General features: G+C 40.6%; 1 protein-coding gene across 1 annotated transcript in view; it reads right to left on the bottom strand.

The window, feature by feature from the left end:
- LOC126252566 (glutamate receptor ionotropic, NMDA 2B) overlaps positions 1–19,663 on the bottom strand; it is an 874,952-nt gene that overhangs the window by 118,043 nt on the left and 737,246 nt on the right. Inside the window, exon 9 of the mRNA XM_049953467.1 lies at positions 11,331–11,454. Within this exon, the coding sequence (XP_049809424.1) occupies positions 11,331–11,454 (124 nt within the window). The remainder of the gene's footprint in view (positions 1–11,330; positions 11,455–19,663) is intronic.

Genomic DNA, 19,663 nt, shown 5'->3' with positions numbered 1-19,663 from the left:
CACAGGAAATGTCCATGCATTGTATCTACTTCTACATCTACGTGATTACTCTGCTATTCACAATAAAATGCCTGGCAGAGGGTTCATTGAACCACCATCAAGCTGTCTCTCTACCGTTCCACTCTCTAAAGGCGCGCGGGAAAAACGAGCATTTAAATTTTTCTGTGCGAGTCCTGATTTCTCTTATTTTATCGTGATGATCATTTCTCCCTGCGTAGGTGGGTGCCAACAGAATGCTTTCATAATCGGAGGAGAAAAATGGTGATTGAAATTTCACGAGAAGATACCGTCGCAACGAAAAACGCCATTGTTTTAATGATTGCCACTGCAATTCACGTATCATGTCTGTGGCACTATATCTCCTACTTCGCGATAATACAAAACGAGCTTCCCTTCTTTGTACTTTTTCTACGTCATCCGTCAGTCCCACCTGATGCGCTTCCCACACGGCACAGCAATACTCCAGAATAGGGCGGACAAGCGTGGTGTAAGCAGTCTCCCTAGTAGACCTGTTGCACCTTCTAAGTGTTCTGCCAGTGAATCGCAGTCTTTGGTTGGCTCTACCCACAACATTATCTATGTGATCGTTCCAATTTAGGGTATTTGTAATTGTAATCCCTAAGTATTTAGTTGAATTTACAGCCTTCAGATTTGTGTGACTTATCGCGTAATCTAAGTTTAGCGGATTTCTTTTAGTACTCATGTGAATAACTTCACACTTTTCTTTATTCAGGGTCAATTGCCACTTTTCGCGCCATACAGATATCTTATCTAAATAATTTTGCAATTTGTTTTGGTGATATGATGACTTTACAAAACGGTAAATGACAGCATCATCTGCAAACAATCTAAGACAGCTACTCAGATTGTCTTCTAAGTCGTTAATACAGATCAGGAACAATAGAGGGCCTATAACACTTCCTTGGGGAACGCCGGATATTAATACTGTTTTACTCGATGACTTCCCGTGTGTGACCTTTCTGGCAGGAAATCACGAATCAAATCCCATAACTGAGGCGATATTCCATAGGCACGCAGTTTGGTTAGAAAACGCTTGTGAGGAATGGTGTCGAAAGCCTTCTGGAAATCTAAAAATATGGAATCAATTTGACATCCCCTGTCGACAGCACTCATTACTTCATGAGTATAAAGAGCTAGTTGTGTTTCGCAAGAACGGTATTCTCTGAATCCGTGCTGACTACGTGTCAATAAATCGTTTTCTTCGAGGTACTTCATACTGTTCGAATACAGTACATGTTCCAAAACCCTACTTCAAATCTATGTCAGTGATATGGGCCTGTAATTCAACGGATTATTTCTACTTCCATTTTTGGGTATTGGTGTGACTTGAGCAATTTTCCAGTCTTTAGGTACTGATCTTTCTGTGAGCGAGCGGTTGCATACAATTGCTAAGTATGGAACTATTGCATTAGCATACTCTGATAATTTAATTCAGTGTTTATGTTTGAGATAATCATGGGAGTGGAAGTTGTGATTAGTAACAAATAATTCATTCTGATACCTACCTAATGCTCCCTCTGAAACTCTCAACAACCTCTAGTTTTTTCAACTTACCCAGGTACCATATTCATGATTTGCTCTCTTTTTGCACTTTCTTTAGTTTTAATCTACAGTTCATAGCCAATAATCTGTGGCCACAGTGCACATATGACGCTGGAAATATCTTACAATATAAAATCTGGTTCTGAAATCTCTGTCTTACCGTTATACTGTATAATCAACTTGAAACCTTCTAGTGTGTCCACGTCTCTTTCACATATACGACCTCCTTTTACTAATATTAACATCATACTCTGTCTAAAATTCTACCAGACTGCTTACTCTTTCATTCCTTTCCCCCCATTCCATATTGACCTACTGTTTTCCCTTCTCTTCTTCTTCCAGCTACCGAATTCCAGTAACCCATTGAAATTAAATTTTCGTCTAATTTAACTATCTGAATAATTTCTTTTATTTCGTTATACATTTCTTCAATCTCTTTCGTCACATGCGGAGCTAGTTGGCATATAAACTTGTACTACTGTGGTGGGTGCTGGGTTCTTGTCTGTCTTCGCTACGATAATGCGTTCACTATGCTATTAGTAGTTGCTTACCCCAATTCTTATTTTCTTAGTCATTTATAGACCAACTCCAGCATTAACCCTATTTGATTTTTATTTATAACCCTGTGTTCATCTGACCAGAAGTCTGGTTCATTCTGCCACGGAACTTTACTAATTCCCACTACATCAATCTTCAACCTATGCATTTCTCTTTTTAAATTTTCTAATCTACTTGACCAATTAAAGGACCCTAACATTCTGCACTCCGATTGGTCGGTTGATTGCCAGTTTCGTTTTTCCTAATGATCACATTCTCCTGAGTAGTCTCTGCTGGGAGTTCCGAATGGGAGACTATTTTATCTCAAGAATATTTTACTCAAGAGGATGCCATCACCATTTATCATGCAGTAGAGCTGTGTGTCTTCAGAAAAAATAACGGTTTTAGTTTCCCATTGCTTTCAGCTGTTGGAAAGACCAGCACAGCACTGTCATGTTGTTAATGTTACAAAGCCAGGTCAGTTAAACAACCAGACTGTTGCCTCTTTAATTAACTACTGGAAGGGCTGCTTCTCGTCTTCAGAAATCACACGTTTGTCTGGTCTTTGAACACATAATCCTCTGTTGTAATTGTATGTACAGTTCTATTATCTGTGTCACTGAGGAAAGCAGACTGCACCATCACAGAATGTTCCGTTGCTGTGCGTTTATGTCTGAAAAAATTGCAATGTACTGAATGTTTGCCGCATAAAGGGACAAATTCATGATTTTTCATTTCCAGATTAGAAGTAATGGTGGAAAATATCGTGTAATGGGCACAGATAAGTAACTTTCTACAAGTTGCTATTGATGGTGAATAACGGAGATAGATTATTTGTTGATTTGTTGAATCTTTTTTTCGTTTGACATTTGACATTCGATGTAGAACGCTTCGTCCATAAATTTTCCCATACTGTGGACAGTCATTGATATTACTAAATGTGTTGCTCCGCACTTTATTACTGTGAAAACATGAAGCTAAGCTGGAAAGCTTTTACTTTAGTGGAGTTCACACGGTTCTGATTGTATATGACAAGCTGAAATTCTGTCCCGGAGTAATTCGGGCCTTAAAAAGTGTCTTGCATTTCGCACTCAGAGCTCTGCCGCCAGAGTGCCCAGGGCGTGCCTCGCTAACTTAAATGGAAGGTCACTGCTCGTAGAAGGCACGTTTTCCATTTTCTGACACATCTTGAACTTGTCGCAAATATTCAATAAATGAAGTTCTTTGCGTTGTATGGTAGGTTTCACCGACAAAATCCTTCATCAATCACTAATATTGTGTGCTTCAAGACTACTCATTTTGGGGCGCAAATAGTCTAGAAGCTCAGGTCTGATTTGTGCCTCTGAGAGACTTGCTTGGTTAGTTGAGTTGATGAGACTATTACTCCCGAAAAGTTAGCTCTAGGTTGAAGCTGAGGGACGGAATGATTACATTTTAATATCTCAGGAAGTTTCATGCCTTTAGCCATCATAGATCACCCTTCTGTTCTGACTGCTCGACTGCACTTTTGATGTTTGATGAACAGTCTTATCGATAAACTTACTTTCAGTGCAATAACTAAATAGAAAGGCTACACGGAGCAGTTTTACCACACTGCTTGCCTAAATTTGCCAAGGAAAATATTGAACCAGCTGATACCATCTGTGTTTTTACCCTTGACGTCATGGAAATGGCGGGCACAAATCACTCATCGAAATCAATGGTGCCTGAAATACGCACCAAAAAAGGAATTATAGTTATTGTCATGACATCAAGTTTTTTTTCATCAACTCACAACAAACTGTCAGCTTCCAATATAAGATAGACCTTGGGCTTCACTACAGATCAGTTTGTCTCTCCATTCAAAAACATAACATAGTAGCAAAATAAATATTATTGCGTAGAATAACTGTTTAAATTAATTCCACACAGCAGTATTCAACGATGTTCATTTTTTAACTCCTGCAGAGTTGGAATGGGCGGGCACTTTCATTTGAGGTGATCGATGGACCACAATGAAACACTTCGCTGGTCAGTCTGACGTCTCTGTTGGTAGTGTTGACGCACTCGTCCACCAGTTGGGGTACTCATAAGTGTCTACCTGATGGGTTCCTGGCCGCCTAACACAAGACCATAAAGATCAACAATGGACCATCTGTGCAGAATTTCTTGTGGGCTATGCGGGTGATCATGACATTTTTTTTGTCGAACATTATCACTTCAAACTGGAAACGAAACGGCAATTCATGGAATAAGACCATAAAAATCAACAATGGACCATCTGTGCAGAATTTCTTGTGGGTTATGCGGGTGATCATGACATTTTTTTTTCGAACATTATCACTTCAAACTGGAAACGAACCGGCAATTCATGGAGTGACTCCACACTACATCTTCTCCGTAGAAAATGTTCAAAGCTGCACCCTCAACGGGTAAAGTCGTGGCGACGGTCATCTGCAGCTCTGAAGGGGTTATTTCGTTTGATGTCCTTCCTCATGGTACATCGGTCGACTGTGAAGTGTATTGTGCTACCCCCAGGAGACTGAAGAAACGACTTCAGCGTGTTTATCAGCACAAAAATTCAAATGAACTTTTCCTTCTCTGTGACAATGTAAGGCCTCACACAAGTCTGCGTACCTGAGAGAAGCTGACTAAACTTCAGTGGACTGTTCTTCCTCATCCAACCTACAGCCTGGATCTCGCACCTTCCTTCTTCCATCTGTTTGGCCCCGTGATGGATACACTTCGCGGGAAGCAGTACGCGGATGATGGGGAAGTTGCTAATATAGCAGGACGCCAACCACGCAGGGTGGTACCGTGCGGGCATTCAGGTCCTCCCAGCAAGGTGCCGTAAGGCTGTGGTACTGAACGGATGTTACGTTGATAAATAGGATTTTGTAGCCGAAAGAGTGGGGAACAATATGGAGTATTGGAATAAGGAATAAAACCAATCTGCTTTCAGAAAAAAATATGTGTTGCGTTAATTAATGAACTCCCGTCATACTATAATGTAACAGCCAAACGTTTGCTAAAGTGTTAGAAATTTTTGTTCCATACATGTGAATGTGGGGAAGAGTTGGTAACGTGTACCCAAGAAGCTGTGTGTTCGGTCTGCCTATAGTTTTCGTTATTTAGCTTGGAAATTGATACCACAAACTCTAACACTGATTACGACTTGGTAACAGTCTTTTCGATTTTATCAAGTGCCCTGACTAAAGAGACGATATCAAGCTATGACTTTTAACTATAATGTTTGACCCTACACACATAATCACAAACAGATTTAAAAGACTTGGTAAGTGACAAATACAAATCCTACAACTGATCGAAATTGGAAACCATCTGCACCATAGTCTAACACTTCTTTACACAGTTGTTGCCTGACAGCACTGTCCGCAGTCGCCATGGCCTGCCCTACAGCTTTTGCTGAACAACAGTCATATTCATGTGTCCAAGTAATCCTGGTGCCTGCGGAGGTTAACACAGGCAATCACCACTATATATGTTAGTGAGCCTATCGATATGGTGCACTTTGCGCTTGGTAGGTGGTTCGGAAGTATCTGGTGCATCATGCGACATCAGCTGGCGTTGCACTAGTGGAGTGGTGTCTAGGCAGCCCTCAGCTGGCAGCTGGCGGCAGCAGTTTTATGAGTAAGGCTGCGGTGTGGCACAGCCTGTAGTGTTGCTGTAAGTGTCAGACGCGTTTGACCCGCGACTGTGACAAACTCTCATCAGGGCATTGATGAATGCTGTGTCCTGCTGACACCACCCTAGTTATTTAAGAAATAATAAAACGTACTACAGACATGGTGAAACAGCTCAGGCGTTGGTGTGAGACCCTCTGACAATCAGTATGTCACTCTGTGATGGTCAGTGCAGGTGGTGTAGTGATCTCAATGTGCAGCTTGGCATGTGGGTAGTGAAGTCCAGAATGGTGTTTTTTAAATAAATAAACGTTTCTGTCCTATCCTACCATACAAAACACACACACATTAAGAGTCTTGTATTTACGATAATCTACATGTGTCTTTGGCTGAAGATCCTGAAATGTAGTTAAAAGTGAGTAGTTGGATGAACCTCAAAAGTAGTTGGAAGTGGGTAGATGAAAGTATAATAACCATAGTTTCTTACTAATATCAGCGTAGCACAAGTGGACTTAAACCTGGGGCAAGTGGACTCTGAACTGTACGTCACAGGAGTGAATTTCCCACCATTTTATTCTCAGGATAAGATTCGAAACTTAGAAAATATGAAATCTGCCAAAATGCAGGCTGTCCTCTAATCACCCGGTCCACTATATTCAATCTAAGTGACCTCATGATCAGGTTGAGGTCGCCATCTTGGATCTGCAACGTTGAGACTCTCCTCTTATCTCTAGATCAGCCATCTTGGTGATGACGTCAGAGGTTGTCCTCGTATCTCCACGCCAACACCTTGCATTGTCATCTCGGATTTTTGAGTTTCATTTCAACAGGACAATTATCCATCTTGCATTTTTGAATTTCCCGCTGTTTTACGCTTACAAGTGGTGACCTCAGAGTGGTGAAGGGAAAACCTGTAGAAAAGCTGGGTTATTTAGAATTTCCCACCTTTTTTTTGAGTTTCCCTCTATTTGATACAAAATGCAATTGGGCTTGTCAGAGGAATGGGGTAGGGGGAAGGGAAGCCAGCAACATTGCATGACATCATCAATGGCATCACAGAGGAGGGGCGAAATATGGCAACAATGCATACCATCCCTGTACATACCCAACTCTACCATGATTTAGCAGTGCAGATGTTTCGTAGGTGGGATATGGCGTGCCAGGACTGCGTTTTGTGATTAATGTAACCGATCCAAAGGTGCTCAAGGACTATACGGTGCGGGAAGTGGATGACTTGATATCAGATACCCACGGGGCCAAGGGATGCATAGGTTGAGGTGGAATGCATTTCTTTCTAGAATTCTTGGAACTTGTAGATTTTAGGGGAAGTGGAATTCCAGGCAAGGTAGTGTAAGTTATGTTGGGGTGGATGAGGGATTTATATATGAGGATATTGGTGGAAGAATATAAATTCCAAGAGAGGTGTAGTAGTTTTTGTCGGTTTTGGGCTTTGTGATATATGGTAAGGAGGTTTGCTTTCCATGTGTTTTTTGTCAAGGGTTAGATCTAAATACCTTACTGTGTTAATCAAAGGCATAGGTAGGTTGTAGATGGAGAGGTGGATATTTGAACACTGAAAACGCCAAGTGTTGTAACCTAAGAATGTGGCTCGGTATTTCTACGAATTTTCTTAAAGTTCCCACATATTACACCATTCAACCAGGAGATTCAAGCGGTATTGGAGAGAAGCACAGAAGAATTGGAGGATGTGGTGGTGTCATCAATATATTGCAGGAGGCCTGTGGAAGTTGGTTGTCTGGGAATGTGTGGTGTATAGGATATAAAGGAGAAATGTTGGGACAGGGCCTTGAGGTACACCACAATGGGTTTAGCACTGCCAGTAGTTATACTAACTAGATTAATAATGGCTGACAGAGTATAGCGATTCATAGTGAATGATAGCCATAGACAAGAAGTACTACTGAATGTGAGAAGTTGGTGTTGAAAGTGCTAGTCAAGAAAGCGTTTCTGGCGTTTTGTAGGAAATGGAATGATGTGACCACCACAGTAATGGTGTGAGGTTATCTTAACTGATGCAGTGCCTGAAACACATTTCATATTGAGTTGCAGTTCTATGCATAAAGTTAGTATGAATACTGGTGGTGCAAACCCCACTATTACTCTACTCCTCCCACTCACCCACTGGTTTCATTTTTCATTTTTTGTAATATTACTTAGTATCTAGACACCATCATTTCTATTATTGTTCCATTTTTAATATCTGACATAAAAATTTATATCTTGGATGTCTAGAAAGATTTTATATTATTAGGTGCACAGTATTAAAGGCAACGGCCTTGCCACAGTGGATACACCGGTTCCCGTGAGATCACCGAAGTTAAGCGCTGTCGGGCGTGGCCGGCGCTTGGATGGGTCACCATCCCGCCGCCACGTGCTGTTGCCATTTTTCGGGGTGCACTCAGCCTCGTGATGCCAATTGAGGAGCTACTCGACCGAATAGTAGCGGCTCCGGTCAAAGAAAACCGTCATAACGACCGGGAGAGCGGTGTGCTGACCCCATGCCCCTCCTATCCGCATCCTCACCTGAGGATGATACGGCGGTCGGATGGTCCCGATGGGTCGCTTGCGGCCTGTAGACGGAGTTAGTTTTAGTTTAGGTGCACAGTATTGCTAACCTGTATTTATCACATTAATGGATAGATAAATGACTACTTATTTTGTGTTAGTGTCATGTTTGCCTGGTGATGAAGTTATCAGACTTTAGAAATCGAGCATAATAAATGAACATCATCAAATACAGCTGTTTGGAATTAATTTCAAAATAAAGAGACAAATAGTTGTTCTATGCAACAATAGTATATCAGCTGACATCGCCATCCCTCCAGCAAAATGTAAGACGAAAAACTAAATAAACATTGCCAGTGCTGTGTTCTATGTTTTTGTGCATATGACGAAAGACGGCACAATATCAATATGTCAGGGGTCAAATCTGACGTCTGGTATCGATAAGTTCAACTCACTAGCTCTTATTTTACAACCAGAAACAAATCGAATACCTACCCTTTATGTATTTTGGAACTCGCTTATTGCCTTTATTGACCATCTGATTATTTTATGGCCTTAGCGGTTCTTGTCCTGAAAACTTTTGTTTTGCCTCTGGTGATAGGTGTTATTTGACTTTAAAGCGATACATTTTGGGAGGGGACTAATTCATCGACTTTCGACATGGTCATAATTGTTATCCAGTCTCAGTGCTTTGAAGTTTTGATTGGTGGATGTTCCCATTGTGATGACATTTGGGTACTGCGTGCTTGTATTAAATATCTATATATAATTGTATAAAGCAGAGTGTATGTCTGTAGGTCTGTTCTCCCAAACCTGTGGTTCAATTTCAGCTAAATTTGGCACAGACACAGTAGCCGCAAGAGTACCTGCACTCTGGGGCCTAGCTACAATACAACTGGAAATACGGGCGAAAACGTGTTTTTTTCAGTCTCTGGAGTGTAGGTGTATAGACTGCCATGCATGACAGGCGAATTGTGTGGGAGTATATCAACGTGCTTTGCAGGGGCTATACGTGGAGAGGTGGGGGGGAGAAGAGGAGGAGGATGATGTGGACAAAGAAAAGGGGAGGAGCAGAGGGACAGAAAGGGGGTGGAGTGGTTAGACAGAGAGAGAGGAGGAGGAGGAGGAGGAGGATGAGATGAACAGAAATTGTGGGGAGGAGGAGGAGGTAGAGGGAGAATGAGGGGAGGAGGCTTGTTGTGTGGGTAGCATCGGCATGCCTTGCAGGGCTATACACCTGCAGATGGGCAGGGATGAGCTGAGAAAGGGGCAAGCGAGGAGATTAATAGTGGAGAGGGGGCAGAATGAGCTGGACAGAGAAATGGGAGAAGAGGGACAGGGAGAGGGGGAGCTGGAGATGGAGTGAGTTGGGCGAGGTGAGGGTGGACTGAGGGAGGCGAGAAGGGGATATACATGGAGAGAGGGTGGTGCAGGGGGCAGGTGGAAGGGTTAGAGGGGTAGTGAGCAGGTGGAAAAAGAAGAAGGGCACGATTATATGGACAGAGGTAGCGGGAAAGAAGGTGTGATCAGAGAGAAGGGTGGAGGAGAGGGATCGAAAGGATACAGATAGACAAAGTGGGAAAGAGGAAATGAGCATGCAGAGTTTAAAGGTTAGGCGGGGAGAGAGAACAGGTGAACACAGAGAGGGAGGCACACTTGAGTGAAGCTCGGGTAAATGGCTGATGTGCAATAAATGAAATTCGTATTTCGTCTATAATGACCTTGATGTGGACTTCGACGGGACGTTATACATCATTTTCGATACTTTTCTTTCGCCACTGAACTTGGATTTCTATCTCCAGGCAACTAACTGGCCTCTGACCATGACAATCACTCAGATTTCAACTTGCAGCAATCCCCCAATGGCAATGTTCACTGCACTATACCTGTCTGCGACGGTAGTCGATAGTCTCCTGGGATCGTGGCCAACAGACTGAATGCATAAGATTTTTCATTCTAAGTGAGCTGTGCCATTTCATGGAGATACAAGGTGCTTCTGAAAATGTCGATGAATTGTCCCAGAAAATAAGGTTTGTGTTGAACGTAAACACAATTAGCTACAATTAATTTCTGACATTGGTTGCAAAACTGTTGGTACCTATCATGAAACACTTCTCGTGAATTCCCTCACAGAAACGTGGTCACGCGCTGTTGGATATCATCATCATTACAGGTAGTAAGATTTGATTCTACGAATAAGATTAGGAGACCAGGCGACAGTTGATGGCATAGTGTTTATCGTCTTCCCCCAACTCTGTTGGGCAGAAGTTAATGATGGATCAAGCCCTTGCCATTGAAAAAGACGATCAAAATCGTCTTAATCTTGGATTTTTTCAGCCAATCTTTTTGAATGGCAGGGAAGACGATAAACACCACTGATTATTATTGGGACTCCAGATGATAGTGGCAGCAGCAGGTATTATCTCCTGTAGTGATGCGGATATTCAACAATGGCTGACCACAGTGTTGCCAGCGATCCATAAGAAGCATTTGCTGACAGTTTCCAGCAACTTTATGACCGATGTCAGAAGTGTGGTGTAGCTAATGGTGGTTACTTTGAACGACCGTAAAGGTGTTTGTTCGTTTCCCTTATTCTGTGAGACGATTCACAAAACTTTTCATACGCATTTTGTACAGTTTCTTTAAAATTTTACCAACATGTGTGAGCATTTCGTCTTGGTGTTAACGTTGAGCTGATGAATATATACCACCCTAACTGAGGTCATTTACAAGATTTGCTCAACATCACAACATGAGACAGTTACGTACTCATAAAATTTCCATTGGAATTGGCAAGGCGCTTGGAGTGCACAGTCACACCCAAGGAAGTACGTAACTATAACATGAGGAATTTTCGTTTTCGCCTGGATACTGTCCTGTAGTTCCATTACCTTTCTTCCGATGCACATGGTATACACTTCCCGCAAACATTCACTTCTGCTTTGTTCACTAAATGAATCAGTACGAGAGTTCTTCTTTATATTGTAATATCATTAATGGCATAACAAATATGCAGATGGAGGTTACGTGTTTCCGAGCCAGTATCCATACGTACAATGCGTGACGTAAGAAGATATTTACCCTGTGGTCGTCGATGCCGGAGAACTCGTGGAACTCCTCTCTGGTGATCATGAAGGCCGCCAGGTTGGCAGTGTAGATAGCGAGGAACACCACGGCGAACATAGCCCACACATTCGTCATGAACCTGTAGGCATTATAGCAGACATAAAATTATTTCATCGTCCGACGATGTTGCTTAAGTTCAAAAAAATGTTCAAATGTGTGTGAAATCTTATGGGACTTAACTGCTAAGGTCAGCAGTCCCTAAGCTTACACACTACTTAACCTAAATTATCCTAAGGACAAACACACACATCCATGCCCGAGGGAGGGCTCGAATCTCCGCCAGGACCAGCGTTGCTTAAGTATTATACTGACATGTGAGTGGTCGAAGACCATTGGCAGGCACTGAATGTGGTGTTACTAGAGATCGGATTATATGCATTTGCATGTCGCATATGTATTTTCGTATTTGACTACTTTTCACCGGTTATCGCATATTTTATCTAACAAGTAGTGATGATGCATATTTCCGCTCTACGTTTACAAAATTTTAAAAATTTAGACGGGGCGTTGTCATGTCTCATAGAGTCAACACGACCTTCAACTCCGTGCGATCGCTAACCGAGAGGCTGATGGTTCAAATGGCTCTGAGCACTATGGGACTTAACATCTGAGGTCATCAGTCCCCTAGAACTTAGAACTACTTAAACCTAACTAACCTAAGGACATCACACACATCCATGCCCGAGGCAGGATTCGAACCTGCGACCGTAGCGGTCGCGCGGTTCCAGACTGAAGCGCCTAGAACCGCTAGGCCACACCGGCCGGCGAGGCTGATGGCCAGCAAACTCATTACTGAACAGGAACAGGCAGGCAGAGTCAATACGTCTGCCGCCCGCAACCGGCTCAATCCCCTCCTCTGCCACATCGCATGCGTCGCCAACAATTAAATTAAATTACGAAAGTTGTTGGTCGCATGTCCACTGTTTCTGTTTATTTTTATTTTTATTAGTATTCCTCTTCACAAAGTCAGAAACGCTGTCCTCAAAGGTTTCCTGCACAAATATTGTTTAAATCAAAATATACCAGATGAATCAACATGGCGTTGTTACGTGTACTGTGTAACGTGTTGTGCATCGTGCCGCCAGAAAAAAGTAAATGTCGTTTCGCGGGTAGTTGACAATCCTGCAACATTTAAATGTGACGGCGAATCTCGATGATAAAAGTCTTCTCAGGTTGACAGCCGAGTCAGTGCGTTGATCTCCACCAACGTTTGAGCAAGTTTCTTACTTGCCATCTTCATCTGAAGATGACAAGTAAGAAACTTGCTGAGACGTTGCTGGAGAACAACGCAACCCGAGAAGATTTTATCATGTGACGGAAATGTTTTAAATTGTCAAGTTTGAGAGATAAATATTTCGTGCAAAAAAATTGCAAATAGTTAAGAATGTCAAGACAAGTCTTCATGTCGCAGGATTTGCAAAAGAAAGGCCCACAATAACAACTTTTGACAGCGGCAAGTAGTAGTAGCAGGGATTTAACCTCCAAAGATCATAAAACTCGATTAACAAGGATGTATGTGAAGCATTCATTGCAAGTAGTATTCCTCTTCATAAAGTTAGAAAAGCTATCCTCAAATATCCCCAAATGCTATCCTCAAAGGTTTCCTGCACAAATATTGATACCAGATGAATCAACATGGCGTAAAAATTGCATACCGTCAATTTTCCTACATGTTCTGGAAAATATACGCAATGAACTCCAGGACAACATTATTTGGATTTCAGTTGACGAAACTACGGACACTTGTGGTCGTTACACTGCAAATTCAGTTATTGATGCGTTAAAACAAGAGCCTTCTTCTTCTTGTTTAGTGGCTTGCAAAGAGCCTGAAGAGACAAATCATTCTACGATTCCCAGATTTGTGAATGAAGGTGTCAGAAAAATATTTCCAGAATCTTTTGCTTGCTCAAGGAGTACATCACCTTGCTAAAGAAGTACGATCCACATCTGGGAACGTAAATAAACTGATTTCATTCAAGACGCATCAAAACCTACAACGAAAAACTACCAAATGTGCCTTTACCTCCCGAACCACTGGTAACACGTTGGGGTGCGTGGTTAGAAGCTGTATTGTTTTACAATGAACATTTCGAGGCCATCAGATACGTAGGAAACGACTTCGATAGTGCAGAGGCTCTGACACTTGGAAGCAAGCGTTTAATGATTCCATTATTAAAAATATCCTTGCTGTGACTAGCATTCTTTTTTCCCGTTTAGCTGCGAGTATTAAAAAGCTTGAAACTCAGCGTCTAGCGTTGAATGAATATATTCAGTTAATGAATATAATTAGTCTAGTGAACTACTCATTTCTTAAAGAAAAGTTTGAAAACATTTTAAACAATAACCCAGGCTTTGAACCCTTGTCCCAAATTGATAGTTTTATTAATCGAACGTGTGAAGTTTTGCCAGAAACAAAAAAGTACCAACATTGCACCCAAATTCAAATACTGCTCAGTTGCCTCAGTTGGCGCAGAACGATCCTTTTCTGCTTATAAAAACGGTTTGCATGATCGAAGACACACTCATACCAGTGAACATTTGGAACAGTATCTGATTGTTTATGATTACAATAGTAACAAAACGTAAAATATTTGTAAACGATAATTTAATCCGATAATATTAATTAAACGTTAATCTTGTTAAAATATTCCTGACTGTGTGTTGTTTTTGAAATAAAATATTACGGAGTTCTTGTAGGTGCCCCTCTGCGTGCGATACATCTCAGAAATTGGACCTGTGCATATCGATTGTTTCGCGGCGACTAATTCACATCGCATTCGCTTGGTACCGACAACAACAGCAAAGAGAGAACAATATTTGAAACACAGTGTGTGTCTTCTATTTGCAATTTTTTAAAACTAATCTCAAACAGGAACCTGCCTAGCCTCCACCAAAAAGTGAATAGATGATGAGATCAGAATTCTAAATGCCCCGATTTTTCGCGTGACCGACGCTCTTCCTCGCAATCGTTATGCACAGATCCAACTTCTAGATACATCGTTCGCAGTTAACTACTATGTTTTTGAATTATTTGATCTTGCATGTTTCGACGCTTTTCATACATATCTTATTTTTCATGCATATTTGCATGCATATTTTGAGCTTTTACGTTGCATATAATTCAGACTCTAGATATAAGGTATCAATTCGACGAGGTACTGCAATCGTTCTGGGGAGATTGAAATCCACGCATCTTGCAGTGCTACCCACAGTCGTTCTTGTACCGTTGGCTCATAGAACTAAATGCTCAACTTGGGTTAAGATGGGGTGGTCTGCCAGAGAAGGACAGAGGGATAAACGCGCGATGCGGGGGGAGGCGGTGGAAGGGGGGCAAAACCACAGTTTTGAACTTGCTGGAGAGTTCAAGCAACCAAAGACCGATGACATATCACATTGTGCTACTGAAACATGACATCTCCACCAGGATACTCCAATGACAGAAGAGAATGTATACGTTTTACATGAATTCTTTTAAATATTAGCTATTGAATTAACACGGCAATTAATATTTTATGTGTATGTCGATCCCACAGCGTTGTATGGACACCTTTTTCAATACATTAACAAAATTTCTGGATAAATGGTTCAAATGGCTCTGAGCACTATGGGACTCAACTGCTGAGGTCATTAGTCCCCTGGAACTTAGAACTAGTTAAACCTAACTAACCTAAGGACATCACAAACATCCATGCCCGAGGCAGGATTCGAACCTGCGACCGTAGCGGTCTTGCGGTTCCAGACTGCAGCGCCTTTAACGGCACGGCCACTTCGGCCGGCTTTCTGGATAAATACTTAGGTACAAAAGTCGACCTAATTTTGTGTGGAGACATAAACACAAATATCGTAAATGAAACTAGTACCAGCCTCATACATCTCCTTCAGAGCTTTGGCGTGTCCCTTACGGTTAGTAGTGCGATAAGGATTACTACAAAACTGCATCAATAATTGAGCACGTATTCACAAATATCGGCCGGGAAATATGTGATGTAGCTGTAACAGATTTTGGGATATCAGACCATTTCTGCCAAATAATAACAGTAAAATCGGATATGGAAAAATCCCCTAAGTTGCAAGCTTGCAAAAGACATTTATCAGAAGTCAAAATACAAGATTTTTCAGAAGAACTAGAAAACCAAAAATGGGATGAAGTGTATAGAGAAACCAATGTAAATGTAACATCCTCTAGTTTCTCAATATTATTTAAGTTAGATTTTGAAAAGAAGTTTACGAAAGTACTCACTTCATTATCAGTGGATCACAAAACAAATGGATAAGAGCAGGTATTTAGACGTCCTTTGAAACCCATAAGTACCTCAGTCCCATGAAAAAGACCCATAATGAGTGAGAGTTCCTAAATTTCTGTCACAGATAGAAAAGTTTTATAGGAAGGTGCCGATTGCTGCAAAAAAGTCATTTAATGACAAAATAATATATAAGGCAATAAATAAAAGCAAAACAGCCTGGGTAGTCATAAGAGAAGGAAACAGGGGGAGACAAACAAACGCATAACAACCTACTAATAAGGGAGAGGGATAAAGTAATGATTGATCCGCACCACCGAGGAAACTATGTGAATGAACATCTTTTAAGTATTACAGAGAAGTTACAGTAAAAATTCCGAAGGATAAATATAATATCTGTAAATAATTACGCATGATGCTATGACGAACTACAGAGAATGAAGTCACTAAAACTGCACAGAAACTAAAAAATTAGAAGTCAGTAGTTTGTAGCACAGCATTGTATCCTAATGAAACATTGACTGTGGGAAAACCAGAAGAGAAGAGAATCGAAGAATTTGACATGTAGTGCAACAGGAGAATGTTGAAAATTAGGTGGATTGATAAGGTAAGGAATGAGGAGGTTCTGCGAAGAATCGCAGAAGAAAACACTGACAAGAAGAAGGGAGAGGATGACAGGACATCTGTAACATCAGGGACTGACTTCCATGGTACTAGATGGAGCTGTAGAGGGCAAAAACTGTAGAGGAAGACAGACAGTGGAATACATGCAGCAAATAATTGAGGATGTAGGTTGCAAGTGCTACTCTGAGATGAAGAGGTTGGCAAAGGAGAGGAATTCATGGCGGGCCGCATCAAACCAACCAAAAGACTGATGACAAGAAAAAAGGCTTGGATGAAGTACCAAAGTGCGTGCTGAAACAATGCATAGATACTATACAAGCAACTAAGACAAACATAATAAACGAATCCTTCACATGACGGAAATTTCCAGAGTATATAATGAGGCAATAGTTGCACCAGTGCTAAAGAGAGGTAATGCAGCTGATATTGAGAATTACTGGCCCATTTCCCTGCTGTCACCATTCTCAAAAATAATAGAATTAATTTCGATGGACTGATTAATGAGTTACTTGAATAAACAAAACCTTTTAAGAGAATCACAGTTTGGTTTACAAAATGACAGAATTACGAAATCAGCCATAGTAGAATTCACAAAAGTGGTACTTGATACTTGTAAGAGGTATGCGCTGCCTTCAATAGGCAAGGCATAGGAGAGTCTCTGACCAGAGAGCAGTATGTAGTTAGTTGTTGCTATTCGCTAGTCTGCGATAGTCTGTAGTAGTCTGCGCGTGTCTGCGCTTGTCTGCAGTCTGCTCTGGTCGGGACTCTGGAGGATGAGTATTATTGTATAAGGTAAAGAAGCAGCCTTACGCATATATAGTAATGTATGTGAACTGTCATCCAATTTTTTTAAAAAAATGCCCTAATAATAATTTTTATAATATAAAGTAATTTTTTTAAAAAAAGCATTCATTTCAATTTAAAGAATTTATCCAATGCATGATCATTCCTTTCACGAATCACAAATGTATAGGCCAGCATTGCACGGAGCTGTGCCAAAAAAATTTTTTAGGTAGGAGCAGATATATTCGCCGTTTTTATTGAGGTAAGAATTTTTGCTTTTTTTATTCAGAATACAGGGCCGTGGCGCAGCGCTGCTGTCGTCCTAAAATTTACCAGGTTACTGAATTTTTTTATTTATTTCGGGGTTTAGGAATTTTTCTGTTTCGAACTTAACATTAAATGAGAAAAGAATTTTGTGGTTACATCAAATGTGAATGCATTTCTGCACGGAGATTATAAATGGGAACCAAGTTTGTTCAGAGGTTACATTAAATTAGAACTACATACATTATTCATATTAATCAATATTTTTGTGGGGAGGTTACACTTGGCGACATCCGGCCAAGATCGTATTTCTTTGTGAATCTCTGAGAGGTAGTCATATATCTGGTCTTATTTATTTAAACGTAGTTTGCATATGGCGCAACGCATTTACTAATTTGTCACTCTTTCTTTCACAGATCATCGGCAATTTATTGCTCTTTGTTGTAATTGTTTGTTCCATTTTTTTTGCTTTGTCTTTGTTTCATTTTGTGCTTAATTCTGATTTGTGAAAAATGCCGCGAAAAACTGTTAACAGTACATCACGATGTGCAATGAGTGAAATAGCCGACTCGAATAATTTGACCGATAATACTTGCGACACTCAATGTCTTAATGATAATCCCCTAATTGTAGACAATCAGTGCGTACCGACCACTAGTAAAGATTTTAATTCTAATGATGAGCAAACAAATTCAATTGTGTCCTCTGTTAATTTAACGACAATTGATGACGCGGCACGTTCCATTACAATGAATGCTGCCCAGTTCGACACACCCGGTTTGCAAAATTTACGTAACGAACAGATAAATTTTCCTAACGAAAATGAACAGTGTAATCAGAATACGTCAGATTTATTTGATTCAGATGTAGTGACTAACAATGCACATCCGATTAGCAAACATTTTGAAGAATCAGAGGATGAACTAATGGTTACACGAAACGTGACAAATGCACATACACCATCACAAAGGACAGAAAATACAGCAGCTAATTTTGGCATGAATCAAGTTATGGGACTATTACTACAACTCAATGAAACGACAACGAGCACAAACAACTTAGTGAAAATTTCAAACAACAAATTAACCAATCGAACAAACAAATTAATGAAAAACTAGACAACAATTCCAAACAGTCGAATGAAAAACTAGACAACAATTACAGACATCTTAATGAAAAACTAGACAACAATTCCAAGCAGTCGAATGAAAAACTAGACAACAATTACAGACAACTTAATGAAAAACTAGACAACAATTCCAGACAGCTTAGTGAACAGATTAAAGCCGTTGCCGTGCAATGGCATGATACTAAAGAACAATTACGCGAGGAAATTAAGGCTTGTGCTAGGAACAGTAGTGAAGAAATTAGATCTGTGGCACAAGAATTAAATAATACACATGCAGCTACAACTAAATTACTTAAAGATGAAATTAGTGCAGTGGCTAAACAATGTTCCGAAAACGCAACACAGTTACGCAACGAGTTTAAATTAATGTCAGCAGAACTTTCACGCACACTGGATGCAAAAGTAGACGCGAAATTTGACCAACAGAACACCCAAATTGACGAACGTTTTAATCACCACCTACAAAACAGTGATACGCGTTACCGTAAATTTATACAGGAACAGAATAAAGTAAAGCGACAAGTCATGGAAACAATTACCGCACAGAGACAGGAAGATAAGCGTAAATTGTTTACGAAAGCGAAAACATACGTAGATAACAATATTGCTACAGTATCAGACGAAATTAATACTATCAAACAGTTGAACACCGAATTGCGTGATAAAATTTCCGATCTTAAATCAAAAACAGATACACACACAGTAGACTTTCAGACAGTGACCGACAGACTTGAACAATTAGAACTAATACAGGATCCCGATGCCATCAAAGCAGACTTTAAAAAATTGAACGAAACCACACGTAAAATACAAAAGCAGATTAATGCTTGTGACACTAAAAACGATGATCAGGTAAAAATACTGACTGAAAAATATGATGAATTGGCCAGTCGTATTGACGTTATTGAAAGTAATAATGACAGCAAATCAGACGATACTTCACCGATTTCGTTTAACCAAACACCTGAATTCCAAAATTTACAGCAGACAATCAGTGAGATAGTTTCGTCCAATAATACATTACGTAGAAAATTGTCAACTTTACAGCAAGAGGTAACAGAGATGAAAAATGTTTCAGCCTTTAACACATCACATCAGACGCCACTTTGCGAACATTTGTCAGACTCACACAGCCAGTACAATTTAGGTAATTTACAGAGAGTACGTGAGTTAGATTCCAAACAGTCACAGACAAATAGATTCTCATACAATCCTGAACCTGTTCAGACATACAGAGACGATAATTT

This window comes from Schistocerca nitens, chromosome 4, assembly GCF_023898315.1.
Source record: "Schistocerca nitens isolate TAMUIC-IGC-003100 chromosome 4, iqSchNite1.1, whole genome shotgun sequence".
Classification (NCBI taxonomy): Eukaryota; Metazoa; Arthropoda; class Insecta; order Orthoptera; family Acrididae; genus Schistocerca; species Schistocerca nitens.
This window is presented reverse-complemented; position numbering and strand designations above follow the sequence as displayed.